The 19,080-nt window shown below is 48.8% G+C and overlaps 7 protein-coding genes across 7 annotated transcripts; 2 read left to right on the top strand and 5 right to left on the bottom strand.

Annotated features, from left to right (window-relative positions):
* Positions 1–2,361: 2,361 nt before the first annotated feature.
* On the bottom strand, positions 2,362–4,382 carry F5147DRAFT_198795 (uncharacterized protein). The gene is made up of 5 exons (XM_041428541.1): positions 3,077–4,382; positions 2,924–3,012; positions 2,682–2,868; positions 2,433–2,632; positions 2,362–2,377 (listed from the first exon to the last, which is right to left on the bottom strand). Exons 1-4 carry the CDS (start codon positions 4,290–4,292, stop codon positions 2,547–2,549), a joined length of 1,578 nt encoding a protein of 525 aa, XP_041299250.1. The 5' UTR covers positions 4,293–4,382; the 3' UTR covers positions 2,362–2,377; positions 2,433–2,546.
* A 1,451-nt stretch (positions 4,383–5,833) lies between these two features.
* Positions 5,834–6,266, bottom strand: F5147DRAFT_198788 (uncharacterized protein). Its single transcript, XM_041428540.1, has 2 exons — positions 6,001–6,266; positions 5,834–5,951 (listed from the first exon to the last, which is right to left on the bottom strand). Exon 1 carries the CDS (start codon positions 6,226–6,228, stop codon positions 6,034–6,036), a length of 195 nt encoding a protein of 64 aa, XP_041299249.1. The 5' UTR covers positions 6,229–6,266; the 3' UTR covers positions 5,834–5,951; positions 6,001–6,033.
* A 594-nt stretch (positions 6,267–6,860) lies between these two features.
* Positions 6,861–9,695, top strand: F5147DRAFT_668379 (tRNA synthetases class I (M)-domain-containing protein). The gene is made up of 14 exons (XM_041435351.1): positions 6,861–6,964; positions 7,020–7,093; positions 7,150–7,192; positions 7,248–7,255; positions 7,305–7,458; positions 7,506–7,547; positions 7,598–7,687; positions 7,735–7,786; positions 7,835–8,183; positions 8,236–8,243; positions 8,296–8,494; positions 8,546–8,706; positions 8,763–8,794; positions 8,846–9,695. Exons 1-14 carry the CDS (start codon positions 6,897–6,899, stop codon positions 9,633–9,635), a joined length of 2,070 nt encoding a protein of 689 aa, XP_041299248.1. The 5' UTR covers positions 6,861–6,896; the 3' UTR covers positions 9,636–9,695.
* A 257-nt stretch (positions 9,696–9,952) lies between these two features.
* Positions 9,953–12,440, top strand: F5147DRAFT_603367 (chaperone). Its single transcript, XM_041432277.1, has 9 exons — positions 9,953–10,140; positions 10,208–10,387; positions 10,441–10,606; positions 10,666–10,787; positions 10,841–10,878; positions 10,932–11,421; positions 11,471–11,879; positions 11,934–12,154; positions 12,213–12,440. The coding sequence occupies exons 1-9, from the start codon at positions 10,132–10,134 to the stop codon at positions 12,354–12,356; spliced, it is 1,779 nt and encodes a 592-aa protein (XP_041299247.1). The 5' UTR covers positions 9,953–10,131; the 3' UTR covers positions 12,357–12,440.
* A 49-nt stretch (positions 12,441–12,489) lies between these two features.
* On the bottom strand, positions 12,490–13,886 carry F5147DRAFT_565632 (Aldo/keto reductase family-domain-containing protein; the record flags this gene model as incomplete). The annotated part of the gene is made up of 4 exons (XM_041430762.1): positions 12,490–13,016; positions 13,072–13,399; positions 13,451–13,562; positions 13,612–13,886. The coding sequence occupies 4 exons, from the start codon at positions 13,884–13,886 to the stop codon at positions 12,490–12,492; spliced, it is 1,242 nt and encodes a 413-aa protein (XP_041299246.1).
* A 122-nt stretch (positions 13,887–14,008) lies between these two features.
* On the bottom strand, positions 14,009–14,703 carry F5147DRAFT_198587 (uncharacterized protein). Its single transcript, XM_041428539.1, has 5 exons — positions 14,542–14,703; positions 14,478–14,488; positions 14,354–14,424; positions 14,204–14,297; positions 14,009–14,152 (listed from the first exon to the last, which is right to left on the bottom strand). Exons 1-5 carry the CDS (start codon positions 14,593–14,595, stop codon positions 14,131–14,133), a joined length of 252 nt encoding a protein of 83 aa, XP_041299245.1. The 5' UTR covers positions 14,596–14,703; the 3' UTR covers positions 14,009–14,130.
* Positions 14,704–14,737: 34 nt separating this feature from the next.
* Positions 14,738–19,021, bottom strand: F5147DRAFT_668374 (uncharacterized protein). The gene is made up of 4 exons (XM_041435350.1): positions 18,647–19,021; positions 18,151–18,598; positions 15,536–18,097; positions 14,738–15,465 (listed from the first exon to the last, which is right to left on the bottom strand). The coding sequence occupies exons 1-4, from the start codon at positions 18,707–18,709 to the stop codon at positions 15,020–15,022; spliced, it is 3,519 nt and encodes a 1,172-aa protein (XP_041299244.1). The 5' UTR covers positions 18,710–19,021; the 3' UTR covers positions 14,738–15,019.
* Positions 19,022–19,080: the final 59 nt, after the last annotated feature.

Below are 19,080 nucleotides of genomic sequence, written 5' to 3'. Positions count from 1 at the left end.
GTGAAAACAAACAGCCAAGTGAATAAAGGTGAATAAGTGTCAATAAGTTAAAAATAAGTTTTAATTTTCGAAAAAAGGTCTGCCAAGAAATGTGTGAATTTACTGATGACTAAAGGCCTTGAGTATGTGAATTTCATGTAGGGCTGCAGGTTATCAGAAAGTGTTTTCGCTATCATTATATCCCAATCATTTCAGCACTTTGCAACTTGAATGCCAAGTCTAACCTTGAGTTCTAGGCGCTCGAAATTCATCAATGATGCAAGTGGGTATCCTCCACCATGGAACATCTTGCTTTAGGGACGATATTCTATTGAATTTCAAGGTATATTTATCAGATTTAAGTTACATCTCTGCGAGTTTTGCCAAGTTGTGCCACCCCCATTTTGCATGAGTTTTGCCGATCACCGGGCACAACCGGTCTGGCACAACCAGTTGGCAAAACTCGGCTGTTTTGCCAACAACACTATTTCAAAGTAATGTTTTCTTTCCTACTCTACCCGTACGATAAAATCCCCAGTACCAACGTCGAAACATCTCAGTCCTTTACCTCGAGACTGAGATGTGAGTACCTATACCATCGTTTACGTTACGAGCTAACAAGTCCGTTTAGAATAATATTCATCTAGGTACATACGAGAGTCCTTTACCTCGAGACTGAGATAATAATATTCATCTAGCTCCGTCGAACATCTGCCTGAACGCTCTCAACGCTACACATATCGTTCTCAATCCCTTGGTAAGTATGTGGACATGCTTTAGTGGATCCAGCAAGTCCACTAGTGGCTGGCTACCGTTCTCGCATTGGCGCCGTGCTGATTGGGCTATGTAAATCTAGTGACATGCTCACGAAGTCATCTGGTCTTTGGTCACCTACAAACAGTGACTGCGGCACCAAGTACTTGTTTTCACTCTACCGGGTGTTGCTATGAATCCACATACTGAAAGCGGACCAGTGACCACACAGCCTCAAGTGCTGAGACACCTACCATGCCCAGTGTCAACGTACAGAAAATTCATCCGTGTGGTTTTCAGCGACATCGCTATCTGTCCTGACCCAATGGCCCACACCTAAACACGTCTTTTTGCGGTCGCAAACAAAGATGTGGATTCTGGAACACCCTCACCGTACGGAAGAATGGACCTGAAAGGAACCAAGCAGAGCAGACGTAGTTCACTCGATGACGCGTCCCTCGTTATGAAAATGCTTCTCATCTTCGCGATTGCTTGTATCTAGCCTCTATTGTCTGCTCTTCCCATCTGACTTCAACTTATTCAGGTGCTGCCTTGTCATGTCCACAGCATACATACGCTTCACGTTGCTGTCAATGACTTGATAGCATCCGCATCATTTCCTGTCATCTTGGTTTTCTGTCCGATATCTTCGTTAAGACAATAAAGTGATGTTTAATTACAAGACAATGATCCAATGCTGTGATTGGCTCCTGCATGGTTTGTCTGTTACAAATGTACCACGGTCTCCCAGACTTTCATATACATGACTTACTCCCCCAGGCTGCATGCTGTCTCGACAATCATCGACGATGCTGTCATGCCTGTCCGCTTCAGCATTGAAGGATACCGAGCCAGTCCTCGAATTCTCATGATGGAAAACAAGAATGGACATCAATCATTTGACTGCGAGCCTAAATCTACACAGCACAAAACAGAGCGCGACATGATGAGATCCGAAAAACGGGTGTTGAAACCTGATACAGTTTGCAGCGCTCAGCAGTTGAAGCTGGGGTGCCACCATAGCATGGGGAAGAGCATTGGAAACAAGGAAACATCAGACTGCACCGCTCAGGAGTTGAAACTGGCGTGCTAGATGTCGCACATCACACGAGCGCATAGCATGGGAAAATGTATCAGAAACTTGGCTCGTGGATCATTTACTTCTTTTATGTCGAGTCCTTTGCTACAGGCTGTTAATAAACTTTGACCTCTAGGTTCACAAGCCTCATTCTTAGCGTTCGAGAATATCACGCCAAACTCGTGGTGGACTCCGACGCAGAAGCCAGCATGAAATCGATTGTCTTTCAGGAGCATGTACATGTACCAACTAGCACTGCATCATGTAGGGAAATGCCTGCCGAATAATAAGTATTCTGCAGGGAGGAGAAATTTGGTCGAGGATACGTTGTGGTATTTTTGTCTGCAGGTTTCAAACCTCCACCTAGCTTGGACATCTATGAAATATTTTATCCCAGCTTATGATGCAGGAACAGTCTCACTATTCATATATCATAACCCAACACATCGTATGTCTCGTTCAACGGCATAGCTGGTTGTGTGAATGCATCGGACTGACGTATCTCTCCGTTTAAACATCGAAAACAAAAAAATGTTCAAAACCGAGTCATCTAAAGATCTAGAGTAACTATGGGTATCTATTTAGATGAGCGCAACCCACGACGATTGCACCTCTCACATACATATGATACTGAAATTGTCGGTTCCCACATTCCAAGTCCGTTCCAGTCAAAACGTCCCTCCCGCCCCTATCAATCATTGCAACAAATTCCTTTTAAAAGCAAAGAAAGTACCTCTCACGAGAGGGGTACCAGTGACCCAGTACCGGAACCAGCATAAACACAGTCCATCTTCACATCCGGCAGTGGGTGATCGCTTGTCCCTTTTCAAAAGTGTCAATGCATCATCATCATGAGTATGCAAGTACCTACCAGCATGACAGTACGGAATTCCATCCTCCTTGTGTCCCCACCACATCACAGGCGACCACTCGTCCACAAGGTCGGCGAGCGTCTGGAGGTGGCCGTATGCAGCTGGCTGGGGACCGGACGGTCGGCGTAGTGCGACGAAAGTGAAGAAACAGGCAAATATAAAGAGCGCAATGCATAAGTTCCAGATCTGCAAATATGTGTGAGAATGTTGTAACTAATTTACATGAGCAGGAAGTGCGAACTTGAGCAGGGTACATGTTTATCGGAATATCGTATAGGGTCTCTTTATAGGTGTCCACATATATGCTGAATGAAAGCCCAAACATCCAGTCTGTGATCGTCAAGGATAGTGTTCAATAACACTGACAAAAAAATACTAGGCGTGAATGACTCACGCAGAAAAGGCTTCGTGATGAAAAGTACGAGACAGATCGGATGATTAAGAATCGATACCAGCGGGTTCGTCGACACTCCAAGTCCTTTCCTTCTGGTAGCGTATCTCCACTGTCTTTCATCTCGGATGACATTCGCGATGAGCTCCGCGCAATGTAGCCCAAGCGTCAACGGTCCCTGGAGAAATATAATGTTGAGATAGAGCAGAATCCCCACATCAAGATCGGAACCTGGCATCCAATACCAGATGGCATTGGACTGCGCGCTCCGGAAGAACGACCACGTTTGTAGGGTCAGCGGATAGGTGGCCAAGTGGTCCCAGACGCACGTGACGAGCGTGGCCCATCCAGCGCATGCTGCAACGATGATCCAAAGAAAAATGATAACTTTCCGGATGCTAGGGTGAGCATGCCACGCGGAGGGCTGTGTCTCTTGTGGCTTCGCCGGACCTCCACACGTGTCTAGGTCAGACACACGACGCATGCACCGGAAAGGAGTGGGGGTCAATTGTGCGTGGTGGACTAGTGCGGCGGTCAAGTCGAAAGGTGAGGAGCTCCACGTCAAGATTTTGACAGCCCGCATCCCTGACAATGCGATCATCACTTGGAGGAGGAGTGCGACACCCAAAATGAGGAGAGGTATCCCTGCGATGGCAACACCAACTGCTTGGGATGTCTCCGAGTCATTTTGGTCCAGACATACGATGGATGAGGCCGAACTGTAGGATATAATGAGGAGGACAGCCGAGATGCCGTTAAGTAGCGCGCCGTTGGGGTTGTACCATCTACGAGCTGCGGTGAGAAGGCGCAGGTTGGTGTTGAAACGAAGCCGAGACTCTGAGGCTAGCGCAGAGCGCAATGAGACGCTGTGTACGAATCCTATGGACTCGGTACATAACATGACGATTAAGTCAAGTATCAGGATCAATACCCCCTGAAATTGAGCAGCCTGATCAATATCGACCAGGCTCAACAGCCTGGTTACTCCTAGGATAGTGTGATTGGCGAAAGTGATAACACCTGCAATGATGAATAAGCAGCTAAGAATACTTGAACATGCCACTCCAACAAGGGCATATCTGCGATTTGTCAGACCGTGGTAGTGGAAATCGGCGGTAGTATCAACAGTGGACTTTGCATTGGATATCATCCGGTCAAATTCCTGGTGACCCGAATGTGTGTTCGATGCAAGGCCAGAAGGATGCGGATTTTCTTCCATCAGTTCGGAAGAATCTGCTATAATGATAGGAGGCAAAGACAGGAAGGCCAGCGTATTATATGCGCAAATTAAATATATTTCACTTACGACCATAGCCTCTGGTGCAGTATGACTCCGAGCAGTTGTTGCAACGTTAATTTACATCGCATTACAATTAGTGATCAGCATCATGGTCGGGCCTGGCTTGGCCTGAAAGCCCTTCCCTGGACCTAACTTTAAAGGAGCTCAGGCTTACCGGATTCCAAGCATAGGCTGTGAGCCCAAGCCAGCCCAAAGCGGTGGCTTGAGCACAACTAACTATATCAAAGACATCCAAAGTTGGGGCCGTAGTATAATGTTTTTTATCGCACTGCAGTGCAGCAATACTGAAAGTGCACATGTCAGGATGGTCATCATTGAGATCTCAAAGAGTCAAGCCTACCGTCCCTTGCAATGTACTGCACACATATCCTTAACTCTCACCCAACTCAATTTCACCAGTCTTTTTTTTCAGCGCGCAGGACGAGACGCGCGATAAACTTAAACTGTCAAGATAGCAGCTGGGACAGGTCTTGACAAAAGTGTTGAAATTAAGAATGATAGACCTGGCGGAGTCGGAAACTGGGGCGTTAGCGCTTCAGCGGCGATCACAAGTCTGTCACAGACTAAACGATTGTACGGTACTACTTACATAATATTGTCTGGGTTCGAGTCCTTACTAGGCTCAACTTGTTCGGTCGGTGTACATGATCATATCGTTCTCAATCCTTTGGTAAGTATGTAGACATGCTTTAGCGAATCCAGCAAGTCCACTAGTGGCTGGTTGTCACCGTTCTCGCATTGGCGTCGTGCTGATTGGGCTATATAAATCCAGTGACATGCTCACGAAGCCATGGTCATCTGGTCTTTGGTCACCTACAAGCAGTGACTCACTGCACCAGTACCTGTTTTGACCCTACCGGATGTTGCTATGAATCCACATATTGAAAGCGGACCAGTGACCACACAGCCTCAAGCGCTGAGACACCTACCATGCCTGTAGGCTGTCAACGTACAAAAAAATTCATCCGTGTGGTTTTCAGCGGCATCGCTATCTGTCCTGACCCAAGACTAGGACGGACGGTTACTAATAACTTCGACATGGGACAAGTCAACCTGACTACCGATTCTCCAAGTGTATGTGGGACTTAGGACTGAGACGGTTTTCAGGCTCACACAACTCATTCAAGACACCTGTGTTCGTGAATTGTTCTTCGAAGCGCTGGACAATCCTCTTCGAGCGTCTTCTCCCGATACCCTTTCAGTTGCTTCTTGATTTCTCCATACGCAACTGGATGCCAAGCTTTGAAGTTGGTGAACACCACAACCACGGGAACTAAAGATTGTTCATTTAGTCCAGCACGGCAAGTGACAATGGAGTTGCAGGCTCACCGGAATGTTTGACTCGGGTTGTCCATTGGAAGACAATACTTGACGGCAACCAACAAGCGCGGAACATCAGGAGGGAGTTATTTGCCAGATAGCATGAATTCGCCCCTCCAATTTCGTCGTGTGTACGCGTCCTGAGACAAATTTCTTCATGCTCTCGAATTCGTTTCAGAGCCCGCTTCGAAATCGCACGGGTCGTGAAAACCGAAATCAGGATTGCTTATGAACACCATCTCATTTGTGATTTCCATGCTGAGCGTCCGTCAGTACATGTATGCCCCAGAGCAAATGGTGTACACACCTTGATCGAGGATTTCACGGCAGCAGCATCGGTCTAAGACGCGCGCATGGCATAGATCATCATCCGCACCTTCTTTCCTTCAGTATCGTGAATTTCTGGTTCATCCGACGTGGTGTTGCAGACCTTCTGAAGAATGGTCATTTTGCCTGCGTTTGCTCTCCCTACTATGATCAGAACTCGAGAGCGCCCAATTCTTTCTCTGAGGTTCGTGGCATCGATGGTTACCATTGTTTGCGTCCTGAAACCGAGGTGATTTGGTAGCTGTACTGTGTTACAGAACAAGATCGTGGCGAGACATAACAGACGCAGCAAAGGTTCCTATAGCGTATGACACAACAGCTACACGACATTTATCTCCCTGCATTGGGTGACCAATTCTACCTCCTAGTCGCATCGCCACGGTGTTGCAATTAACGTTGACAGAATTGCAGGATGTAGCGTTGAATGCTGAGTGCATGGTATGGGCGAGACCATTTCTGCTGTCTGCCGATGCCATAATTCTCGTAGTGGTCAACGACATGGTCAATAAACCGGGCGGAATATAATAATTGTTGCAATAACTTTCAGCAGGCAGTATTAATAGACAGTGACTCCGCTGCAGCGCTTCGAGTTGGAAAGGAAGAAATTGTAGGTGCTGAATTGAAATGGAGAGAAGCACCAGAGTGCTCATTAAGATGGTCATCTACCAGTTATCGGTGAGTCGGTGAACCCGTGCGGCTTCGCGGGAAGTTGAAGTGTAACCAAACATCCATATGAGATAGAGTGAAAAGAGATGACTCGAAGCATTGACGCCGGCTCGAGGGAAATCCGGGGTCCTACACTCGGTATTATAATGGGTCCAAGATCTAAGCGATTTCCTCACCTTACTTTGACACGCACCAGAACGACTCGGAGTCATGACTCAGAAAATCAGAGTGACGGACGATGTCCTACGATCTATTCCTGATCCTGGGCAGGGCGCCGTGTAAGTTTATCAGATCATAGCTTCCAATCTATCATCTATATTGTCATTGGCGCAGACTACCAAAGGATGGAGAAACAAACATCCTTATCACGTCCGCTTTGCCTTACTGCAACAATGTGCCTCATCTTGGTGCGTTGTCCGATGTACTATTATATCATAAGTCTGACGGCGATAATCATCATTAGGAAACATTATAGGAAGCACTCTGAGCGCAGACGTCTTCAGCCGGTGAGTCACTTACTGGTGTCTTGTGATACGTACTCAGAACATCCTCGCTTGATAGATACAACCGTCAGTGATAGTCTCGCACAATCCTATATCCTCTCAACATTTTTTACAGGGACACGGAATCGACGTACTCTCTATATTTGTGGAACTGATGAGTATGGAACTGCCACAGAGACTGCGGCTCTTAAGGAGGGTATGACTCCCAGAGAGTTGTGCGATAAATACTACGCCTTACATAAAGAGACGTATGAGTGGTTTGATATCGGGTGCGTATCCACCACAAGCACAGTTTTTCTCTACTGAACTTCCTTAGTTTCGATCTCTTTGGGCGCACGTCAACCGCCAAACATACCGAGTCAGTGTAAAAATACAATTCCGTTACCACTCATTAACACCGAAACACAGGATATGTCAATCAATTTACCTCAACCTCGGCCAACACGGATATCTAGAAAGGCAGATCAAAGATCAGACGTATTGTGAAGGCTGCAAAAAGTGAGTGTTGCTAAAAGCTAATAAAACAGTTCCAACATTCGCCTCAGGTTTTTGGCTGATCGCTACGTAGAGGGTATCTGTCCTCATTGCAGCTTTATCGTACGTCAAACAGCTAATAATAATGCATATTCTCACTATCTGTCTCAGGATGCTCGTGGCGATCAATGTGATGGATGCAGTCGCACGCTAGATGCTATCGACCTAATCGAGCCTCGATGCTTGATTGACAAGACTCACAATGTCGTTGCACGTTCATCTTCACATATGTATTTCAAACTAGATGCTGCTCAACCAGCGTTAGAAGACTGGATCAAGAAGTCATGGAAGAAAGGGAAATGGTCACCCAATGCCACAATCAATGCCGATGGCGAAATCGTAGATGCGCGCATGAAAAGCGGACTTAAACCTACTCCGGTGACGCGAGATCTCGCCTGGGGCGTTCCTATTCCACCTCTTGGTCGAGAAGATGACAAGGAGATGGGTGGAAAAGTGTTGTGTGAGTGGCTAGTTCTCCTAAATCTCTCCGGTATATTGATGGGCGACGACAGATGTTTGGGTTAGTTGACAATACTTTTGTGCTACACCTTGTCATAACACTTTCTCTGTAGTTCGACGCAGTCATTGGCTACGTCAGTATCACTGGAGAATATACCCCGGAATGGAAACAATGGTGGCTCAACCCGGATAATGTTCGACTGTACCAATTCATGGGCAAAGATAATGTTTATTTCCACACTATATATTTCCCCGCCATGCTGCTCGCGGATGGCAGCAATTGGACGACACTACACCATCTCTCAACTACCGGTGAGCATCAAATATTAGACTGAGTCTCTTTTCTGACCCGTTGGCATACAGAATACCTTAATTATGAGGGTGGAAAGTTCTCCAAGAGCAAAAACCGCGGTGTGTTTGGGCCTGCTGCTAGGGAAACCGGGATTCCCGCTTCCGTATGGCGGTATTATCTGCTCTCCACTCGTCCGGAAACCGCTGATGCCATGTTCTCATGGGCCGATTGTGTAAGTTGGTCTGCGTCCTATCACTAACTCCTTCTTGACCCTCTGGTTTTTCATAGATTGCCGCCAACAATAATATTCTTCTCAAAAAGTAATCGTCAAAATGAACATGTTGAACTGACACTGATTACTCGTTTGACAGCTTTGGCAACTTCGTCAATCGTGCCCTCAAGTTCCTCTCCGCCCAATACGACAGCGTCCTTCCAGAAAGCGGCGATGCTCCCGGCCCACTGTCCCCCAATGACCCCCTTGATGCCGAGTTTATCACCGATGTCAACACGTTGCTCAAAGATTATATCGATGCAATGGAGAGCGTAAAAATACGACTCGGACTTCAAACTGTCATGCTCATCTCAAGCAGGGGTAATGGTTACCTGCAAGCCTCGGGACTGAACAGGGCCTTAATGACAGAGAATCCACAGCGATGCGCGCAAGTCGTATCGCGCGCCGTCAACCTGATTTACGTTCTTTCAGCCCTCATGTATCCTTTCATGCCTGCCACTTCGGATGCGCTCCTGCTGCAGCTGAATGCGCCGGCGCGCGTGGTTCCTGAGGTGCTCTCCACGGATATACTTGCGGGCCACCAGATCGGCCAGCCTGATCACCTGTTCAAGAACATTGACGAGAAAATGGAACAGGTGTGGAAGGTGCGCTTTGGCGGCGACGAGTCGGCTAAGGAGGAGGAGGCACCTACATCCAAACGCAAAGCAAAGAAAGCGGGCGCTGTTAACGCTGCGCTGAATGGTGTGGCGGTTAGTGGGCTGAAATCGCCAGAAGTTATTGCTTTGGAAGCAAAGATTTTGGAGCATGGACAAGTTGTTCGTGGGCTGAAGGAGAGTAAGGAGCCAAAGGATGTCGTAGATGCTGCGGTAACGGAACTGAAAAGGCTTAAGGGTGAACTTATCTTGCTGGAGAAGTCGGCTGCGCAGTAAAGAAGCTTTAATTGAAGTTGTATTATTGTTCTAATCTCTTTCCCCGCCCCCGCCCCCGCCCCCGCCCCTTGTGTCTGCAAGCGTGATGAAGCGGAATATGGAGGTGAGCCAATACTAGGATGGTGCAGCAACTGCAGCATCTCGAGCTTATCTCAAGCCCTGTCACAAATCCTAGCATGTGCGTTTTAATGTACGGTTGGAGTTCGAGTAGTGACTAGTGACTAGCGAGGACTACTAGTAGTACTCGACTAGCAGTAGTCCAGTTGTTGGGTTGATTATTTGATAAGATTAAGATAACGTTTTTGGGCGCTGCCAGGGACCAATCTTGGACTGTTATTCCTCGAAAATTCTAGAAAGTTCCTCAATTGTGGTCTAGAATAGGGATCGTTCATATAAAAGTACCAGACTCAGAGGGGGAGTAATTATCAAGGTGAAAGACTAGTACAAAGTCTGAAAGGATCCATCTTTACCACAAACACTCTCAATTTCAACGAGCATGTCAGATGTGTGTATAACATACCATCTAGTTCATTGCCTAACCAGATAATCTAACGCAAAGACACACTTTACAGGTGAATGCGCTGAAAGACCAGGGCAACAAGGCCTTTTCTGCCAAGGACTACGACAAAGCGATCGAGCTATTCACAGCTGCAATCGCCATCGACCCTTCGAACCATGTCCTCTTTTCAAATCGGAGTGCTGCGAAGGCTGGCAACAAGCAGTGGGCTGGAGCACTAGAGGACGCAGAACAGGTGTGCACTATCAGATTCGGGTCTGGCATGCTGATACTTATGCGGCGATTAAGTGTGTCAAGCTCAATCAGTCATGGTCCAAAGGCTACGCGAGAAAAGGGGCTGCATTACACGGTGCAAGACGATATGATGAGGCTGTCGGGGCATATGAAGCTGGTCTTAAGTTGGAGGATAGCCCTGCCTTACGCAAGGGTTTACAAGAGGTGAAAGACGCAAAGGGTAGGCTACCCTCGCCCACCCAGATGAAAACAGTCACTGACTCGCGCTACTGAATCCAGGTAGGGATGTAACTGAGCCCTTAGGCCTCGGAAAATACTTTTCAGACCCAAGCCTCATTGGCAAGCTGGCAACTAATCCCCGAACACAAAAACATATGGCTGACCCAGCGTTCGTGCAAAAGGTAGATCATCCCCTAACATCCCGCTCCATGTAACTAAACAACTACTTCCACAGCTCAAACTCTTCCAACAAAACCCCGCACTCGCTGATTCGTACGTTTAAGTCAAACATCACTGTCCCTTGACAGCACTCAACCATTCCCTAGAGCTCTCCAGTCAGATTCCCGCATGATCGACGTTCTTGGTGTCGCCATGGGCATCGATATGCAAGGTTTCTCGCGCGACGATGAATTTGACGGGCTCCCACCCAATTTCAAGTATGAGCCTCCCCCAAAGGCTCGAACACCTCGGACCCCATCTGCATCCACATCGAGGACTCCGCCAGCACCAGCGCCAACACCAGCACGCGCACCAGCACCAGCAGCACCAGCCCACGAGCCCGAAGATGTTGAAATGACAGATGGAGACGCTGAGGAGGCCAAAGCCAAGGCAGACGCACTCGCCGCAAAGGCTCAGGGCACAGAGCACTACAAGGTGCAACGCTTTTCTGAAGCCGCAGAATACTTCAAGAAGGCTTGGGATCTCTGGCCAAAGGACATCACGTTCCTCGGCAATCTCGGTGCTGCATATCTCGAGGCGAAAGAGTACGATCAATGTATCACAACGTGCGAGTTGGCTGTTGAGGAGGGCCGAGGAGTGAGCTGTTCTCTTTTATGCACCAGACATCTTCTGACGCAAGACACAGCTCCGTGCAGACTACAAGATCATCGCCAAAATTTTTGGCCGTATCGGGACTGCGTACACTGCAAAGAGCGACCTAGTGTCCGCGAAGAAGTACTTCCAAAAGTCACTCTCTGAACACCGTGACGCTACCATCCTCGCGAAGCTTCAAGCCACCGAGAAGGCCATTGCCGAGACCGAGCGACAGGCATACATCGACCCCGCTAAGTCTGCTACCGCGCGCGAGGAAGGTAATGCTGCATTCAAGGGTGGTGACTTCGCAAAGGCCGTGAAATTGTACGAAGAGAGTATCAAGCGTGATCCCTCCGATGCAAGAGGATACAACAACAGGGCAGCAGCGTACATGAAACTCATGGCACTGGCTGAAGCGCTGAAGGATGCCGACAAAGCAATCGAGGTCGATCCCACATTCGGTGAGTTCTGATTGCGTCCGATTGTCCGTAGGCCATCTTTGAACGTTGCTTTAGTCAAGGCATACATCCGGAAAGCCACGATTCTGCAAACGATGCGCGATTATAGTAAGGCTCTTGAAGCTTTACAAGCCGCTTCATCAGCCGACACCGCCAATGCACACGCGCAAGAGATTCAAACTCAGGAGAACAAGATCCAGCAAGCATTGTTTACTCAGCGTGCCGACGAGACGGAGGAACAGACCCTCGAGCGAGCCATGAAGGACCCCGAAGTTGCTGTGAGTATTATCCGAGGGTGCTTTATCGTCGTGGTGTTGACCAAAAATTCTTCTACAGCAAATCATGGGAGACCCCGTGATGCAGCAAATTCTGCAGCAAGCGCAAGGCAACCCTGGCGCATTACAAGATCACATGAAAAACCCTGTCGTACGTCAGAAGATTATGAAACTCATCAACGCAGGAATTATCAAGACACGGTGATTTGCGCCGTCATGTTTGAATCACACCAGTAACTGTAGTTGTTTTGTTTGTATCAGTTCAAATATCATTTGCTTTATCAACTACTGTCCTCGCAAACTTAATTGTACATGATACTCGCCTTTGCCAACTTAAATCAAGGTGTCGCCCAAGAGTAGTCCAGCATTTGCACATCCCTGAACAGGTCCTGTACGGTCTTAACACGGGCAACCCACTCTTCCTTCGTCGTGAACCCCTCAGCATCCACTTCATGCCAAGCCTTTACACTCGCGTGGACCTCCTCAAGCGTGCTAAGCCCTACTGCAACGGGCACCCCGATCTCCCTCGCTCGTGCAAACGTATACTGCAGCGCCAAGTCGGGAAGACCAGTCTCAGGCGCATCCCACTCCTGACTGAGCTGCGCAGCCCTCTGCGCAGCCTCTCTAACCTCGAGTGGCGCCGGGTGCCAATCCAGAGAGCGCGAAGGCCGCAAGAGAGCCATGGCTATCGGCGAGGCGGCGATAACTTGCTTCACTCCTGCGCGTGCCCCAAATGCGGATTTGAATTGCTCGAGCGTGCTATTCTGCAAGGTGAGGTGGCAGTAGGACATCACGAGGTCCACCGGCTTCCCGAGGCGCTTCTGGATGAGAATTGCGATACGCAGGAGGGTTGGAAGTGGGAAGCCTGACGCGCGCTTGTTAGTATCCGGAAATTGATACAGATCTAAAGTTGTACTCACCGCTGATCCCGACTCGCTTGATAACACCCCTTTCATCTCGCAGCTCAAAAAGCTTCTTCACAGCGGACAAAACTTTGTGATCCTTTTCCGTATAAGCCTCGCCCTCCTGACTTTCATCCAACCCGTATTGTTCCCTCTCTTCCCCCAGAGCATCAACATGGTTTCCTCCTCTTCTCGCGAGCTTTTCGTCCGCAATGAATTCGACATCATGCAAGTATACGATGTCAAAGTAGCTGGTATGCAAGCGCCGAAGACTGCGCGCGATACTGCTTTCGATAGCTTCAGGGGCATAATCGAATTCAGTAGGATAGCGGCCGACTTTAGTGACCTGCATGCATTGCTGTTAACCCTCCTTTCACCATTGCATGAGGACACTTACCAACGTGTACGAATCACGAGGGAATTCACGCCTCAAAGCACGAAGAGCGTTCCCGAGGATGATCTCGGAATCCCCATAAAATGGCGCAGTATCGAACACATTCATACCATAGCTGTCAGCTTCTCAGAAATATATGCCATGCCATCTAGCAAGCCACCTACCGTAGAGCCAGTCTGGCAGCCCGTAATGGTGTTACTCCGGAGATATGATGGGCGTCGTTATAGATGCGGGAAAACGTAGCAGTACCAAAGATGACAGCAGGGAAGCCATTCGACGTCGTAGTCTGATAATCGAGAGTCAGCACAAGGGCCGAAATGTCGAGCATGTGAGTTACCAGCTTGTACGTGTCATTTGGCTTGTCAGCATCATCATCCGGTATCTCATTAAGAGGAGGAAGAGGATAAAGAGGATCAGGATCGTCGAAGTGGACCACCATACCACTTGTGAGATTAGTGGTCAGTGGGATAATCGCAATTTGTTCAACGTTGTCTTTTAACACTATCCGGTCTCAAGACCAAAAACTAAAAGCAGCTATAGCTATCCGGCCCGAAGTACATGACATGGTCACATGGAACTGTCATGAATAGAGGAAAACATATCCAGGAATATAATTGAAACTGTAATATGACAACGAGCACGACCGAAAGAAAGGTATAGCACTCCTCCAGCGCGAGCTAAAGTTATAGTTTTTCCCTCGACCAGCTAGCAGTACCAATGGGTCAGCGCAGCCCACACATGACGCATACGACACACCTCTTTGCAAACCTCGAGTTGACATCCAATATTTTGGTGTTTTCATCTTGTTTGACATCGTTCCAGGGAGTTGGGTTACTCTTCGTCCAAACGACTGTTCACTCGTTCGTTAGCAGATACGAATAAAGTCGGAAAGAAGGTATGATGTACCCGTAGGACCACGAGCAAGGCGGGTTAAATACCAGCCTGCACCACCAACGGCCAAACCAATAACGGCGTAGCTGCTCGGTCGTCAATAAAACTCAACTTTAGCAACGCGGAGATACGAGCTCACATAGGAATTGCCTGAGCACAGTAAACCGGTCAGCTCACGCAAGCACAAACTATGGGAAAAGTACCTCGATGGCAAACCAATTGCGCATGAAAGTGCGTGCTCCCCGGGGTGCTACCATGGTGGTTAACGTTGAAGTTGCTGAGGCTTCAAGCTGGTTTCTGAATCTGAATTGACCGAATTGTTCTCGCGTTGTTCCCACGCCTACCAGCCGGGACCTACCGACTTTCAGAAAACAGTCTCACAATCATTCGATCGCTCAATGAGACCCAAGAAATGCATAAAAAATATGAGCATGAATGAGGACAGTCCTCAGACGTTCTTAGAAGGTACGTAATAATATAATACAAAAACAACAATATTGGCACAGGATAACATGACCTGCCCCTCCGGGCAGTCATAACACGACAAAGAAAAATGACGGGGATGTGAGAGTATGTGACACGTCAATCGGAGATGTAGGGGTAAGGAGTAGGGGGGACATAGAAAAGAAAAAGGCATGGGCTAGGACAAGCATATATCGGGCAACATACTAGCAGGGTTGTTCACAAGAAAATATTGGCACCCTTGCCAGCACCGCAAGGAGCGACCGCGAGACAGCGTCCTATGCCGTTAATATGGTTATTGCCCAGTCGATTCCTCAGCTTCTCCAACTGCTGATCCCTAGAAACAAATTTCCTTTCAATCGAGCGTCGTATACCAGGACAGGCACTGGAAAATGATGATGCTGCCTCTGCAATATCATCAGTCGAGTCCGAGGTCCCAGGTACAGTGCACGACGCAATCGTAGCCGCACCCGGCGTCCACGAGAGGGGAATAAAATTTGACAATGTCTGGAATGAAAATCGTGCCGCAAGCGGTGAAGGCATAATTGACGATAAAGATGAAGTCGAGACGTATTGATCAAGGTATTCACAAGTGTCGGAGGAATCTGATTTCGCTTCTGCTATCTTCTCAGGGGTGCCGTGGTATCTGAGAGTTGCACCGTTGACTGTGAAAAACAAAGAGAAAAAGTTAGAACCCACTCATGGATGATCTGAGGTGAGGCGTAAATGCCGAACCATTTGTAGCACCCTTGTAACGCATCAGCGGAACAGGAACGCGGGATTTTGAAGGGCTGAAAATCTTCGATGGCGATGGCGAGACTGGGTGAGGAATGAAGGATGGGGTGGTCCCGCCGCGCCGTGACGGAGGGGTAACAAATGATGTCGTCGGACAGTCTGCCTGTGCATTAAAACGATCACTCGTGCTTCTGGGCGGTGTAGCTGAAGAGGGCGGTGTGAGTGGCATGAATGAGCGCAGTGAAGTTGCACGAGGAATTGACGATGGAGAGCTACTTGTCCGGCTTAATGGACGGCTGCTGCTCTCCGAAGTCGGTGGTGAAGAGGACGGTGGAGTGATCGGCTCCTGTACCCTGCGCTGAGGGAAAGTGAAGGGAGAAGCATCATCTTCCTCATCATCAAAAGGCTCATAGATAAGGACAGGTTTTCTCGCAGCAGATACCGACTCAGAATCAGTTGGAGGTGTGATGCAGATGACAGGAGGAGGACCGCAGACAGTTGGCGGAGGGTTGAATGTGAAACGGATCCCGCCCTCAACTTCTTCGCCATGGAGTTCGCCGTCATTCTCGTCATCAGCATCGCCTTCGTCATCTTCGTCTTCTTCCGGCACAATATCAAGGGTCCTCGACGTCGAATCAACAACAGTGCCAACGTCTGAAGGGATGATAAAAGGTGGCAGCTCATCGTCATCATCGTAGGAAAGACCGAATGTCGACGTGAACATCGCTTTGCCCATCTCCTCAGAACCAAATGGAGGGGAGTTTTCAACGTCATCGAGGCATCCAAAGAATCGGTCAACCTCATCAACATCACGCTTGACAGTGAGAGGCTGGCCCCTGGGGAATGTCCACGTCTTAGACAGTGAATTGTGTCGAGAATGCAAAGACCTCGACGGAGCTGGTTTGGGCAATGAGTTGAGTCGGTTTGTAGCCTCGTTCAGGACTGAGACTGGCATGAGGTCGAGTTCGTCCGCGGAGCCGATGGATGAGCCATCTGGACTCTGGAAACTGATGTCAGAGTCTTCTGCATCTTCGTAACCGGCCAACTCATCCTCCTCGTCAGAAAAGTCGCAGCTGTCCTGGTACTCATCCTCATCCTCCTCTGTGACAGCATCGAGAGTCAATTCAGCCTTGGTAAAGCTGTGGTCGACAGACTCGACATCGGTCGAAGAACCGTCAGAGTCGATGGACTGGAAGCCAAGTCCACGGGGACGGATGTCATAAGACCGACTAGGTACTGAACTTTCGTCCTGCCCACCAACAAAAAGTGGAATGGTGGGAGTATTGAGCAATCCGGCGTCGTCGAGAACTTTCTCTAGCTCGGCGCGCCTGGTCCTCTCTTGTTCGAGTGCGGCGCGAAGGCGGATGACTTCATTTACTGCGTTGTCAGCATCTCGGAGACGAGCACGCAACCTGTCCAGTTCCTCCCTCATACTATCACATTCCTTCTTAAACTGCTCGCTCAGGCTTATCGATTGCTGGAGTTCGGCATTCAAATTACCGAGGGCCTTGTCCAGGCTACGCTTCTCGACTTCCAGTAGACCAAGCCGCGAGCGAGCCACCCAGGCTTCTCTTCTCTCAGCCTCAACTCGCCTTGCCAGGACGCCGGCTTGTTTATCTGCATCAGCTACGCGCATGCGCCATCCATCTACGTCTCTCTTCAGCTCGTCACGTTCAGCCTTAAGATCTGAAATCAGCTGCAGCATCTCGTCGCTCGGCTCAGATGATGCTGCCGAAGCCTCTGAAGCCATGGAAAGAGGACGCGATCGGGACATTGATCGCGAACGTAGCGTGCGCTCAAGATCCATTATGCGAGCCAGGAGCACATTGTGTGATCTAAATAAAAAATGTTGCTCGGCTGTGGCAAGGGACTGTTCTGCGACGAATTCGACATCGTTTAACTCTGAAAACCGGCGGTCGGTGGGGGTTGAATCAGGTGTGGGCAAAACACCCATGTCACGGGGAATGGAAGTAACGGAGCGTTTGTATGAAATGCTGCTGCGTTTCCTGCTGATGTCAGAGCTTTCGGATGAAAAAGAACGATGTGAAGCGAGACTGAAGGAACCGGAAGAAGATGGCGTGACAGTGGTGGAGTGGAGATCCGTGCTTCCTTTCGTGAGTTTGGCGTTCGTGAACGAGGTGTCAGAGCCGGATGTCAAGGCGAGAGATCTCAGACCATTGGGCGGATGATGCGGCGTAAGAGTGGGCGTGGGTAGATTTCCGGGTGTGCAACTGACAGCATTTCCAGAAACGAGAGAGAGGGGCCTGAGATTAAGGCTGGCAGGACGGTGACGTGAAACAGATTTTGTCACTGTAGAGGCTGGAGTAACGAGTGGGACAGCGGGAGCGTCCGTAGATTCCTCGACAACCTCGGCAACTTGAGCGGGACGTTCTTCTTGGGATTCCTCTTCCTCTTCTTCTTCCTCTTCAACTAGTGTTTGAAGCTGATCTTTGGAGTTAGAAGTAGAAGTAAACAGTTTGCCGAATGAATCGCGCTTGTTCATGAGGCTACTAATACCATGCCCACTGATACCAGTACCAGGAGGGAAAGACGGCTTGGTTGCTACATGCCATTTGTAAATATAGACTGTGGGGATCAAACGACGTAAAACTCACGGAAGTCAAAAGACTTTGACAAATTGTGTGACGTGATGTCAGGAATTTCGACCTTGGAGAAAGCAAGGTCAGGCTTTCCCTCAAGAGCCCAGAGTGCCCTGCGACGAATAGAATCCCTGTCGCCAAGATTTATGTTATCATCTGAATTAGCTGCTGGAAGGTCAGGAAGGGACACGCCCATAAGCTCTGCCGACTCGCGGCGAGTTGATACAGAGGAACGACGTCTGTGATGGGAATTTGGGCGCTTTGGAGGAAGTACGTTTGAAGGTGCATTATTGAAAGAAAATTCAACTGGAGAGGGGAATGAAGGTGCAGAAGCAGAAATAGATAATGTTGCAAGAGAAGAGATTGAACTGTTGCGAGAGCGAGATCGTCCATGTGAATGCTTTGGAATGTAATTGTTTAAACTATTGGCTGGAGCACCACCACCCATCTTGAACGATTCAAACTGGACGCAAGTATGAGCATAAGTCAAAGCGACCAGAAGCCTACTAACCCTCTGTTTGGCTGCCATACTGGATTCTTGAAGTTTGTCAGAAACGTCGAAAGTTTGGTCCATAATAACGTCGGAAGGAGTGTAACTTGAAGAGACTGTGTGGTTTAAAAGAAGGTAAGGAGCCGTACGCTTAAGACGTCGGAATGGCAAGCGTCGAGGCTGTTAATGATGGCGAGCAGCAAACCCCAACTTGAACCAATTTCCACCACTATGTTCGCGTTTCAAACTCCGCTTCGCCACCCTGCAATACCTGTGAATTAAATGTGCTCGTGGGACGACCCTGTATACCCTCTAGATCGCCGTATGGGGCCATGCGCGTTGAGCAACCGTGAGCTAGTAATGTTAATTGTCCTGGTCCCCATCGCAGCTAACAGCATGCAAAGCTGCAAAGTGTCTTTCCAAATGCGGAAACTAACACGCGCCCCTAATGCGCG

The sequence above is a fragment of the Suillus discolor genome (assembly GCF_016758755.1).
Source record: "Suillus discolor strain FC423 chromosome Unknown F5147scaffold_3, whole genome shotgun sequence".
Taxonomy (NCBI): domain Eukaryota; kingdom Fungi; phylum Basidiomycota; class Agaricomycetes; order Boletales; family Suillaceae; genus Suillus; species Suillus discolor.
Note: the sequence above shows the minus strand (reverse complement) of the source record. Positions and strands in the feature narration are given on the sequence as shown.

Excerpts from the sequence above, each read along its gene's own strand:
- F5147DRAFT_668374 (XM_041435350.1), bottom strand. The coding sequence starts at position 18,709 with ATGGACCAAACTTTCGACGTTTCTGACAAACTTCAAGAATCCAGTATG. Across the intron at positions 18,098-18,150 it reads GTCAAAGTCTTTTGACTTCC|CAACCAAGCCGTCTTTCCCT; the intron begins GTGAGTTTTACG and ends AATGGCATGTAG. Across the intron at positions 15,466-15,535 it reads TTACAAGGGTGCTACAAATG|TCAACGGTGCAACTCTCAGA; the intron begins GTTCGGCATTTA and ends TGTTTTTCACAG.
- F5147DRAFT_668379 (XM_041435351.1), top strand. The coding sequence starts at position 6,897 with ATGACTCAGAAAATCAGAGTGACGGACGATGTCCTACGATCTATTCCT. Across the intron at positions 7,459-7,505 it reads TATGAGTGGTTTGATATCGG|TTTCGATCTCTTTGGGCGCA; the intron begins GTGCGTATCCAC and ends GAACTTCCTTAG. Across the intron at positions 7,688-7,734 it reads TATTGTGAAGGCTGCAAAAA|GTTTTTGGCTGATCGCTACG; the intron begins GTGAGTGTTGCT and ends CATTCGCCTCAG.
- F5147DRAFT_198788 (XM_041428540.1), bottom strand. The coding sequence starts at position 6,228 with ATGGTAACCATCGATGCCACGAACCTCAGAGAAAGAATTGGGCGCTCT.
- F5147DRAFT_198795 (XM_041428541.1), bottom strand. The coding sequence starts at position 4,292 with ATGGAAGAAAATCCGCATCCTTCTGGCCTTGCATCGAACACACATTCG. Across the intron at positions 2,869-2,923 it reads TAAACATGTACCCTGCTCAA|ATCTGGAACTTATGCATTGC; the intron begins GTTCGCACTTCC and ends ACATATTTGCAG. Across the intron at positions 2,633-2,681 it reads AATTCCGTACTGTCATGCTG|GGACAAGCGATCACCCACTG; the intron begins GTAGGTACTTGC and ends ACTTTTGAAAAG.
- F5147DRAFT_603367 (XM_041432277.1), top strand. Across the intron at positions 10,388-10,440 it reads CACTAGAGGACGCAGAACAG|TGTGTCAAGCTCAATCAGTC; the intron begins GTGTGCACTATC and ends GCGGCGATTAAG. Across the intron at positions 10,607-10,665 it reads AGAGGTGAAAGACGCAAAGG|GTAGGGATGTAACTGAGCCC; the intron begins GTAGGCTACCCT and ends TACTGAATCCAG.
- F5147DRAFT_198587 (XM_041428539.1), bottom strand. The coding sequence starts at position 14,595 with ATGGTAGCACCCCGGGGAGCACGCACTTTCATGCGCAATTGGTTTGCC. Across the intron at positions 14,298-14,353 it reads CCTTGCTCGTGGTCCTACGG|TCGTTTGGACGAAGAGTAAC; the intron begins GTACATCATACC and ends ACGAGTGAACAG. Across the intron at positions 14,153-14,203 it reads AACTCGAGGTTTGCAAAGAG|CTGGTCGAGGGAAAAACTAT; the intron begins GTGTGTCGTATG and ends TGGTACTGCTAG.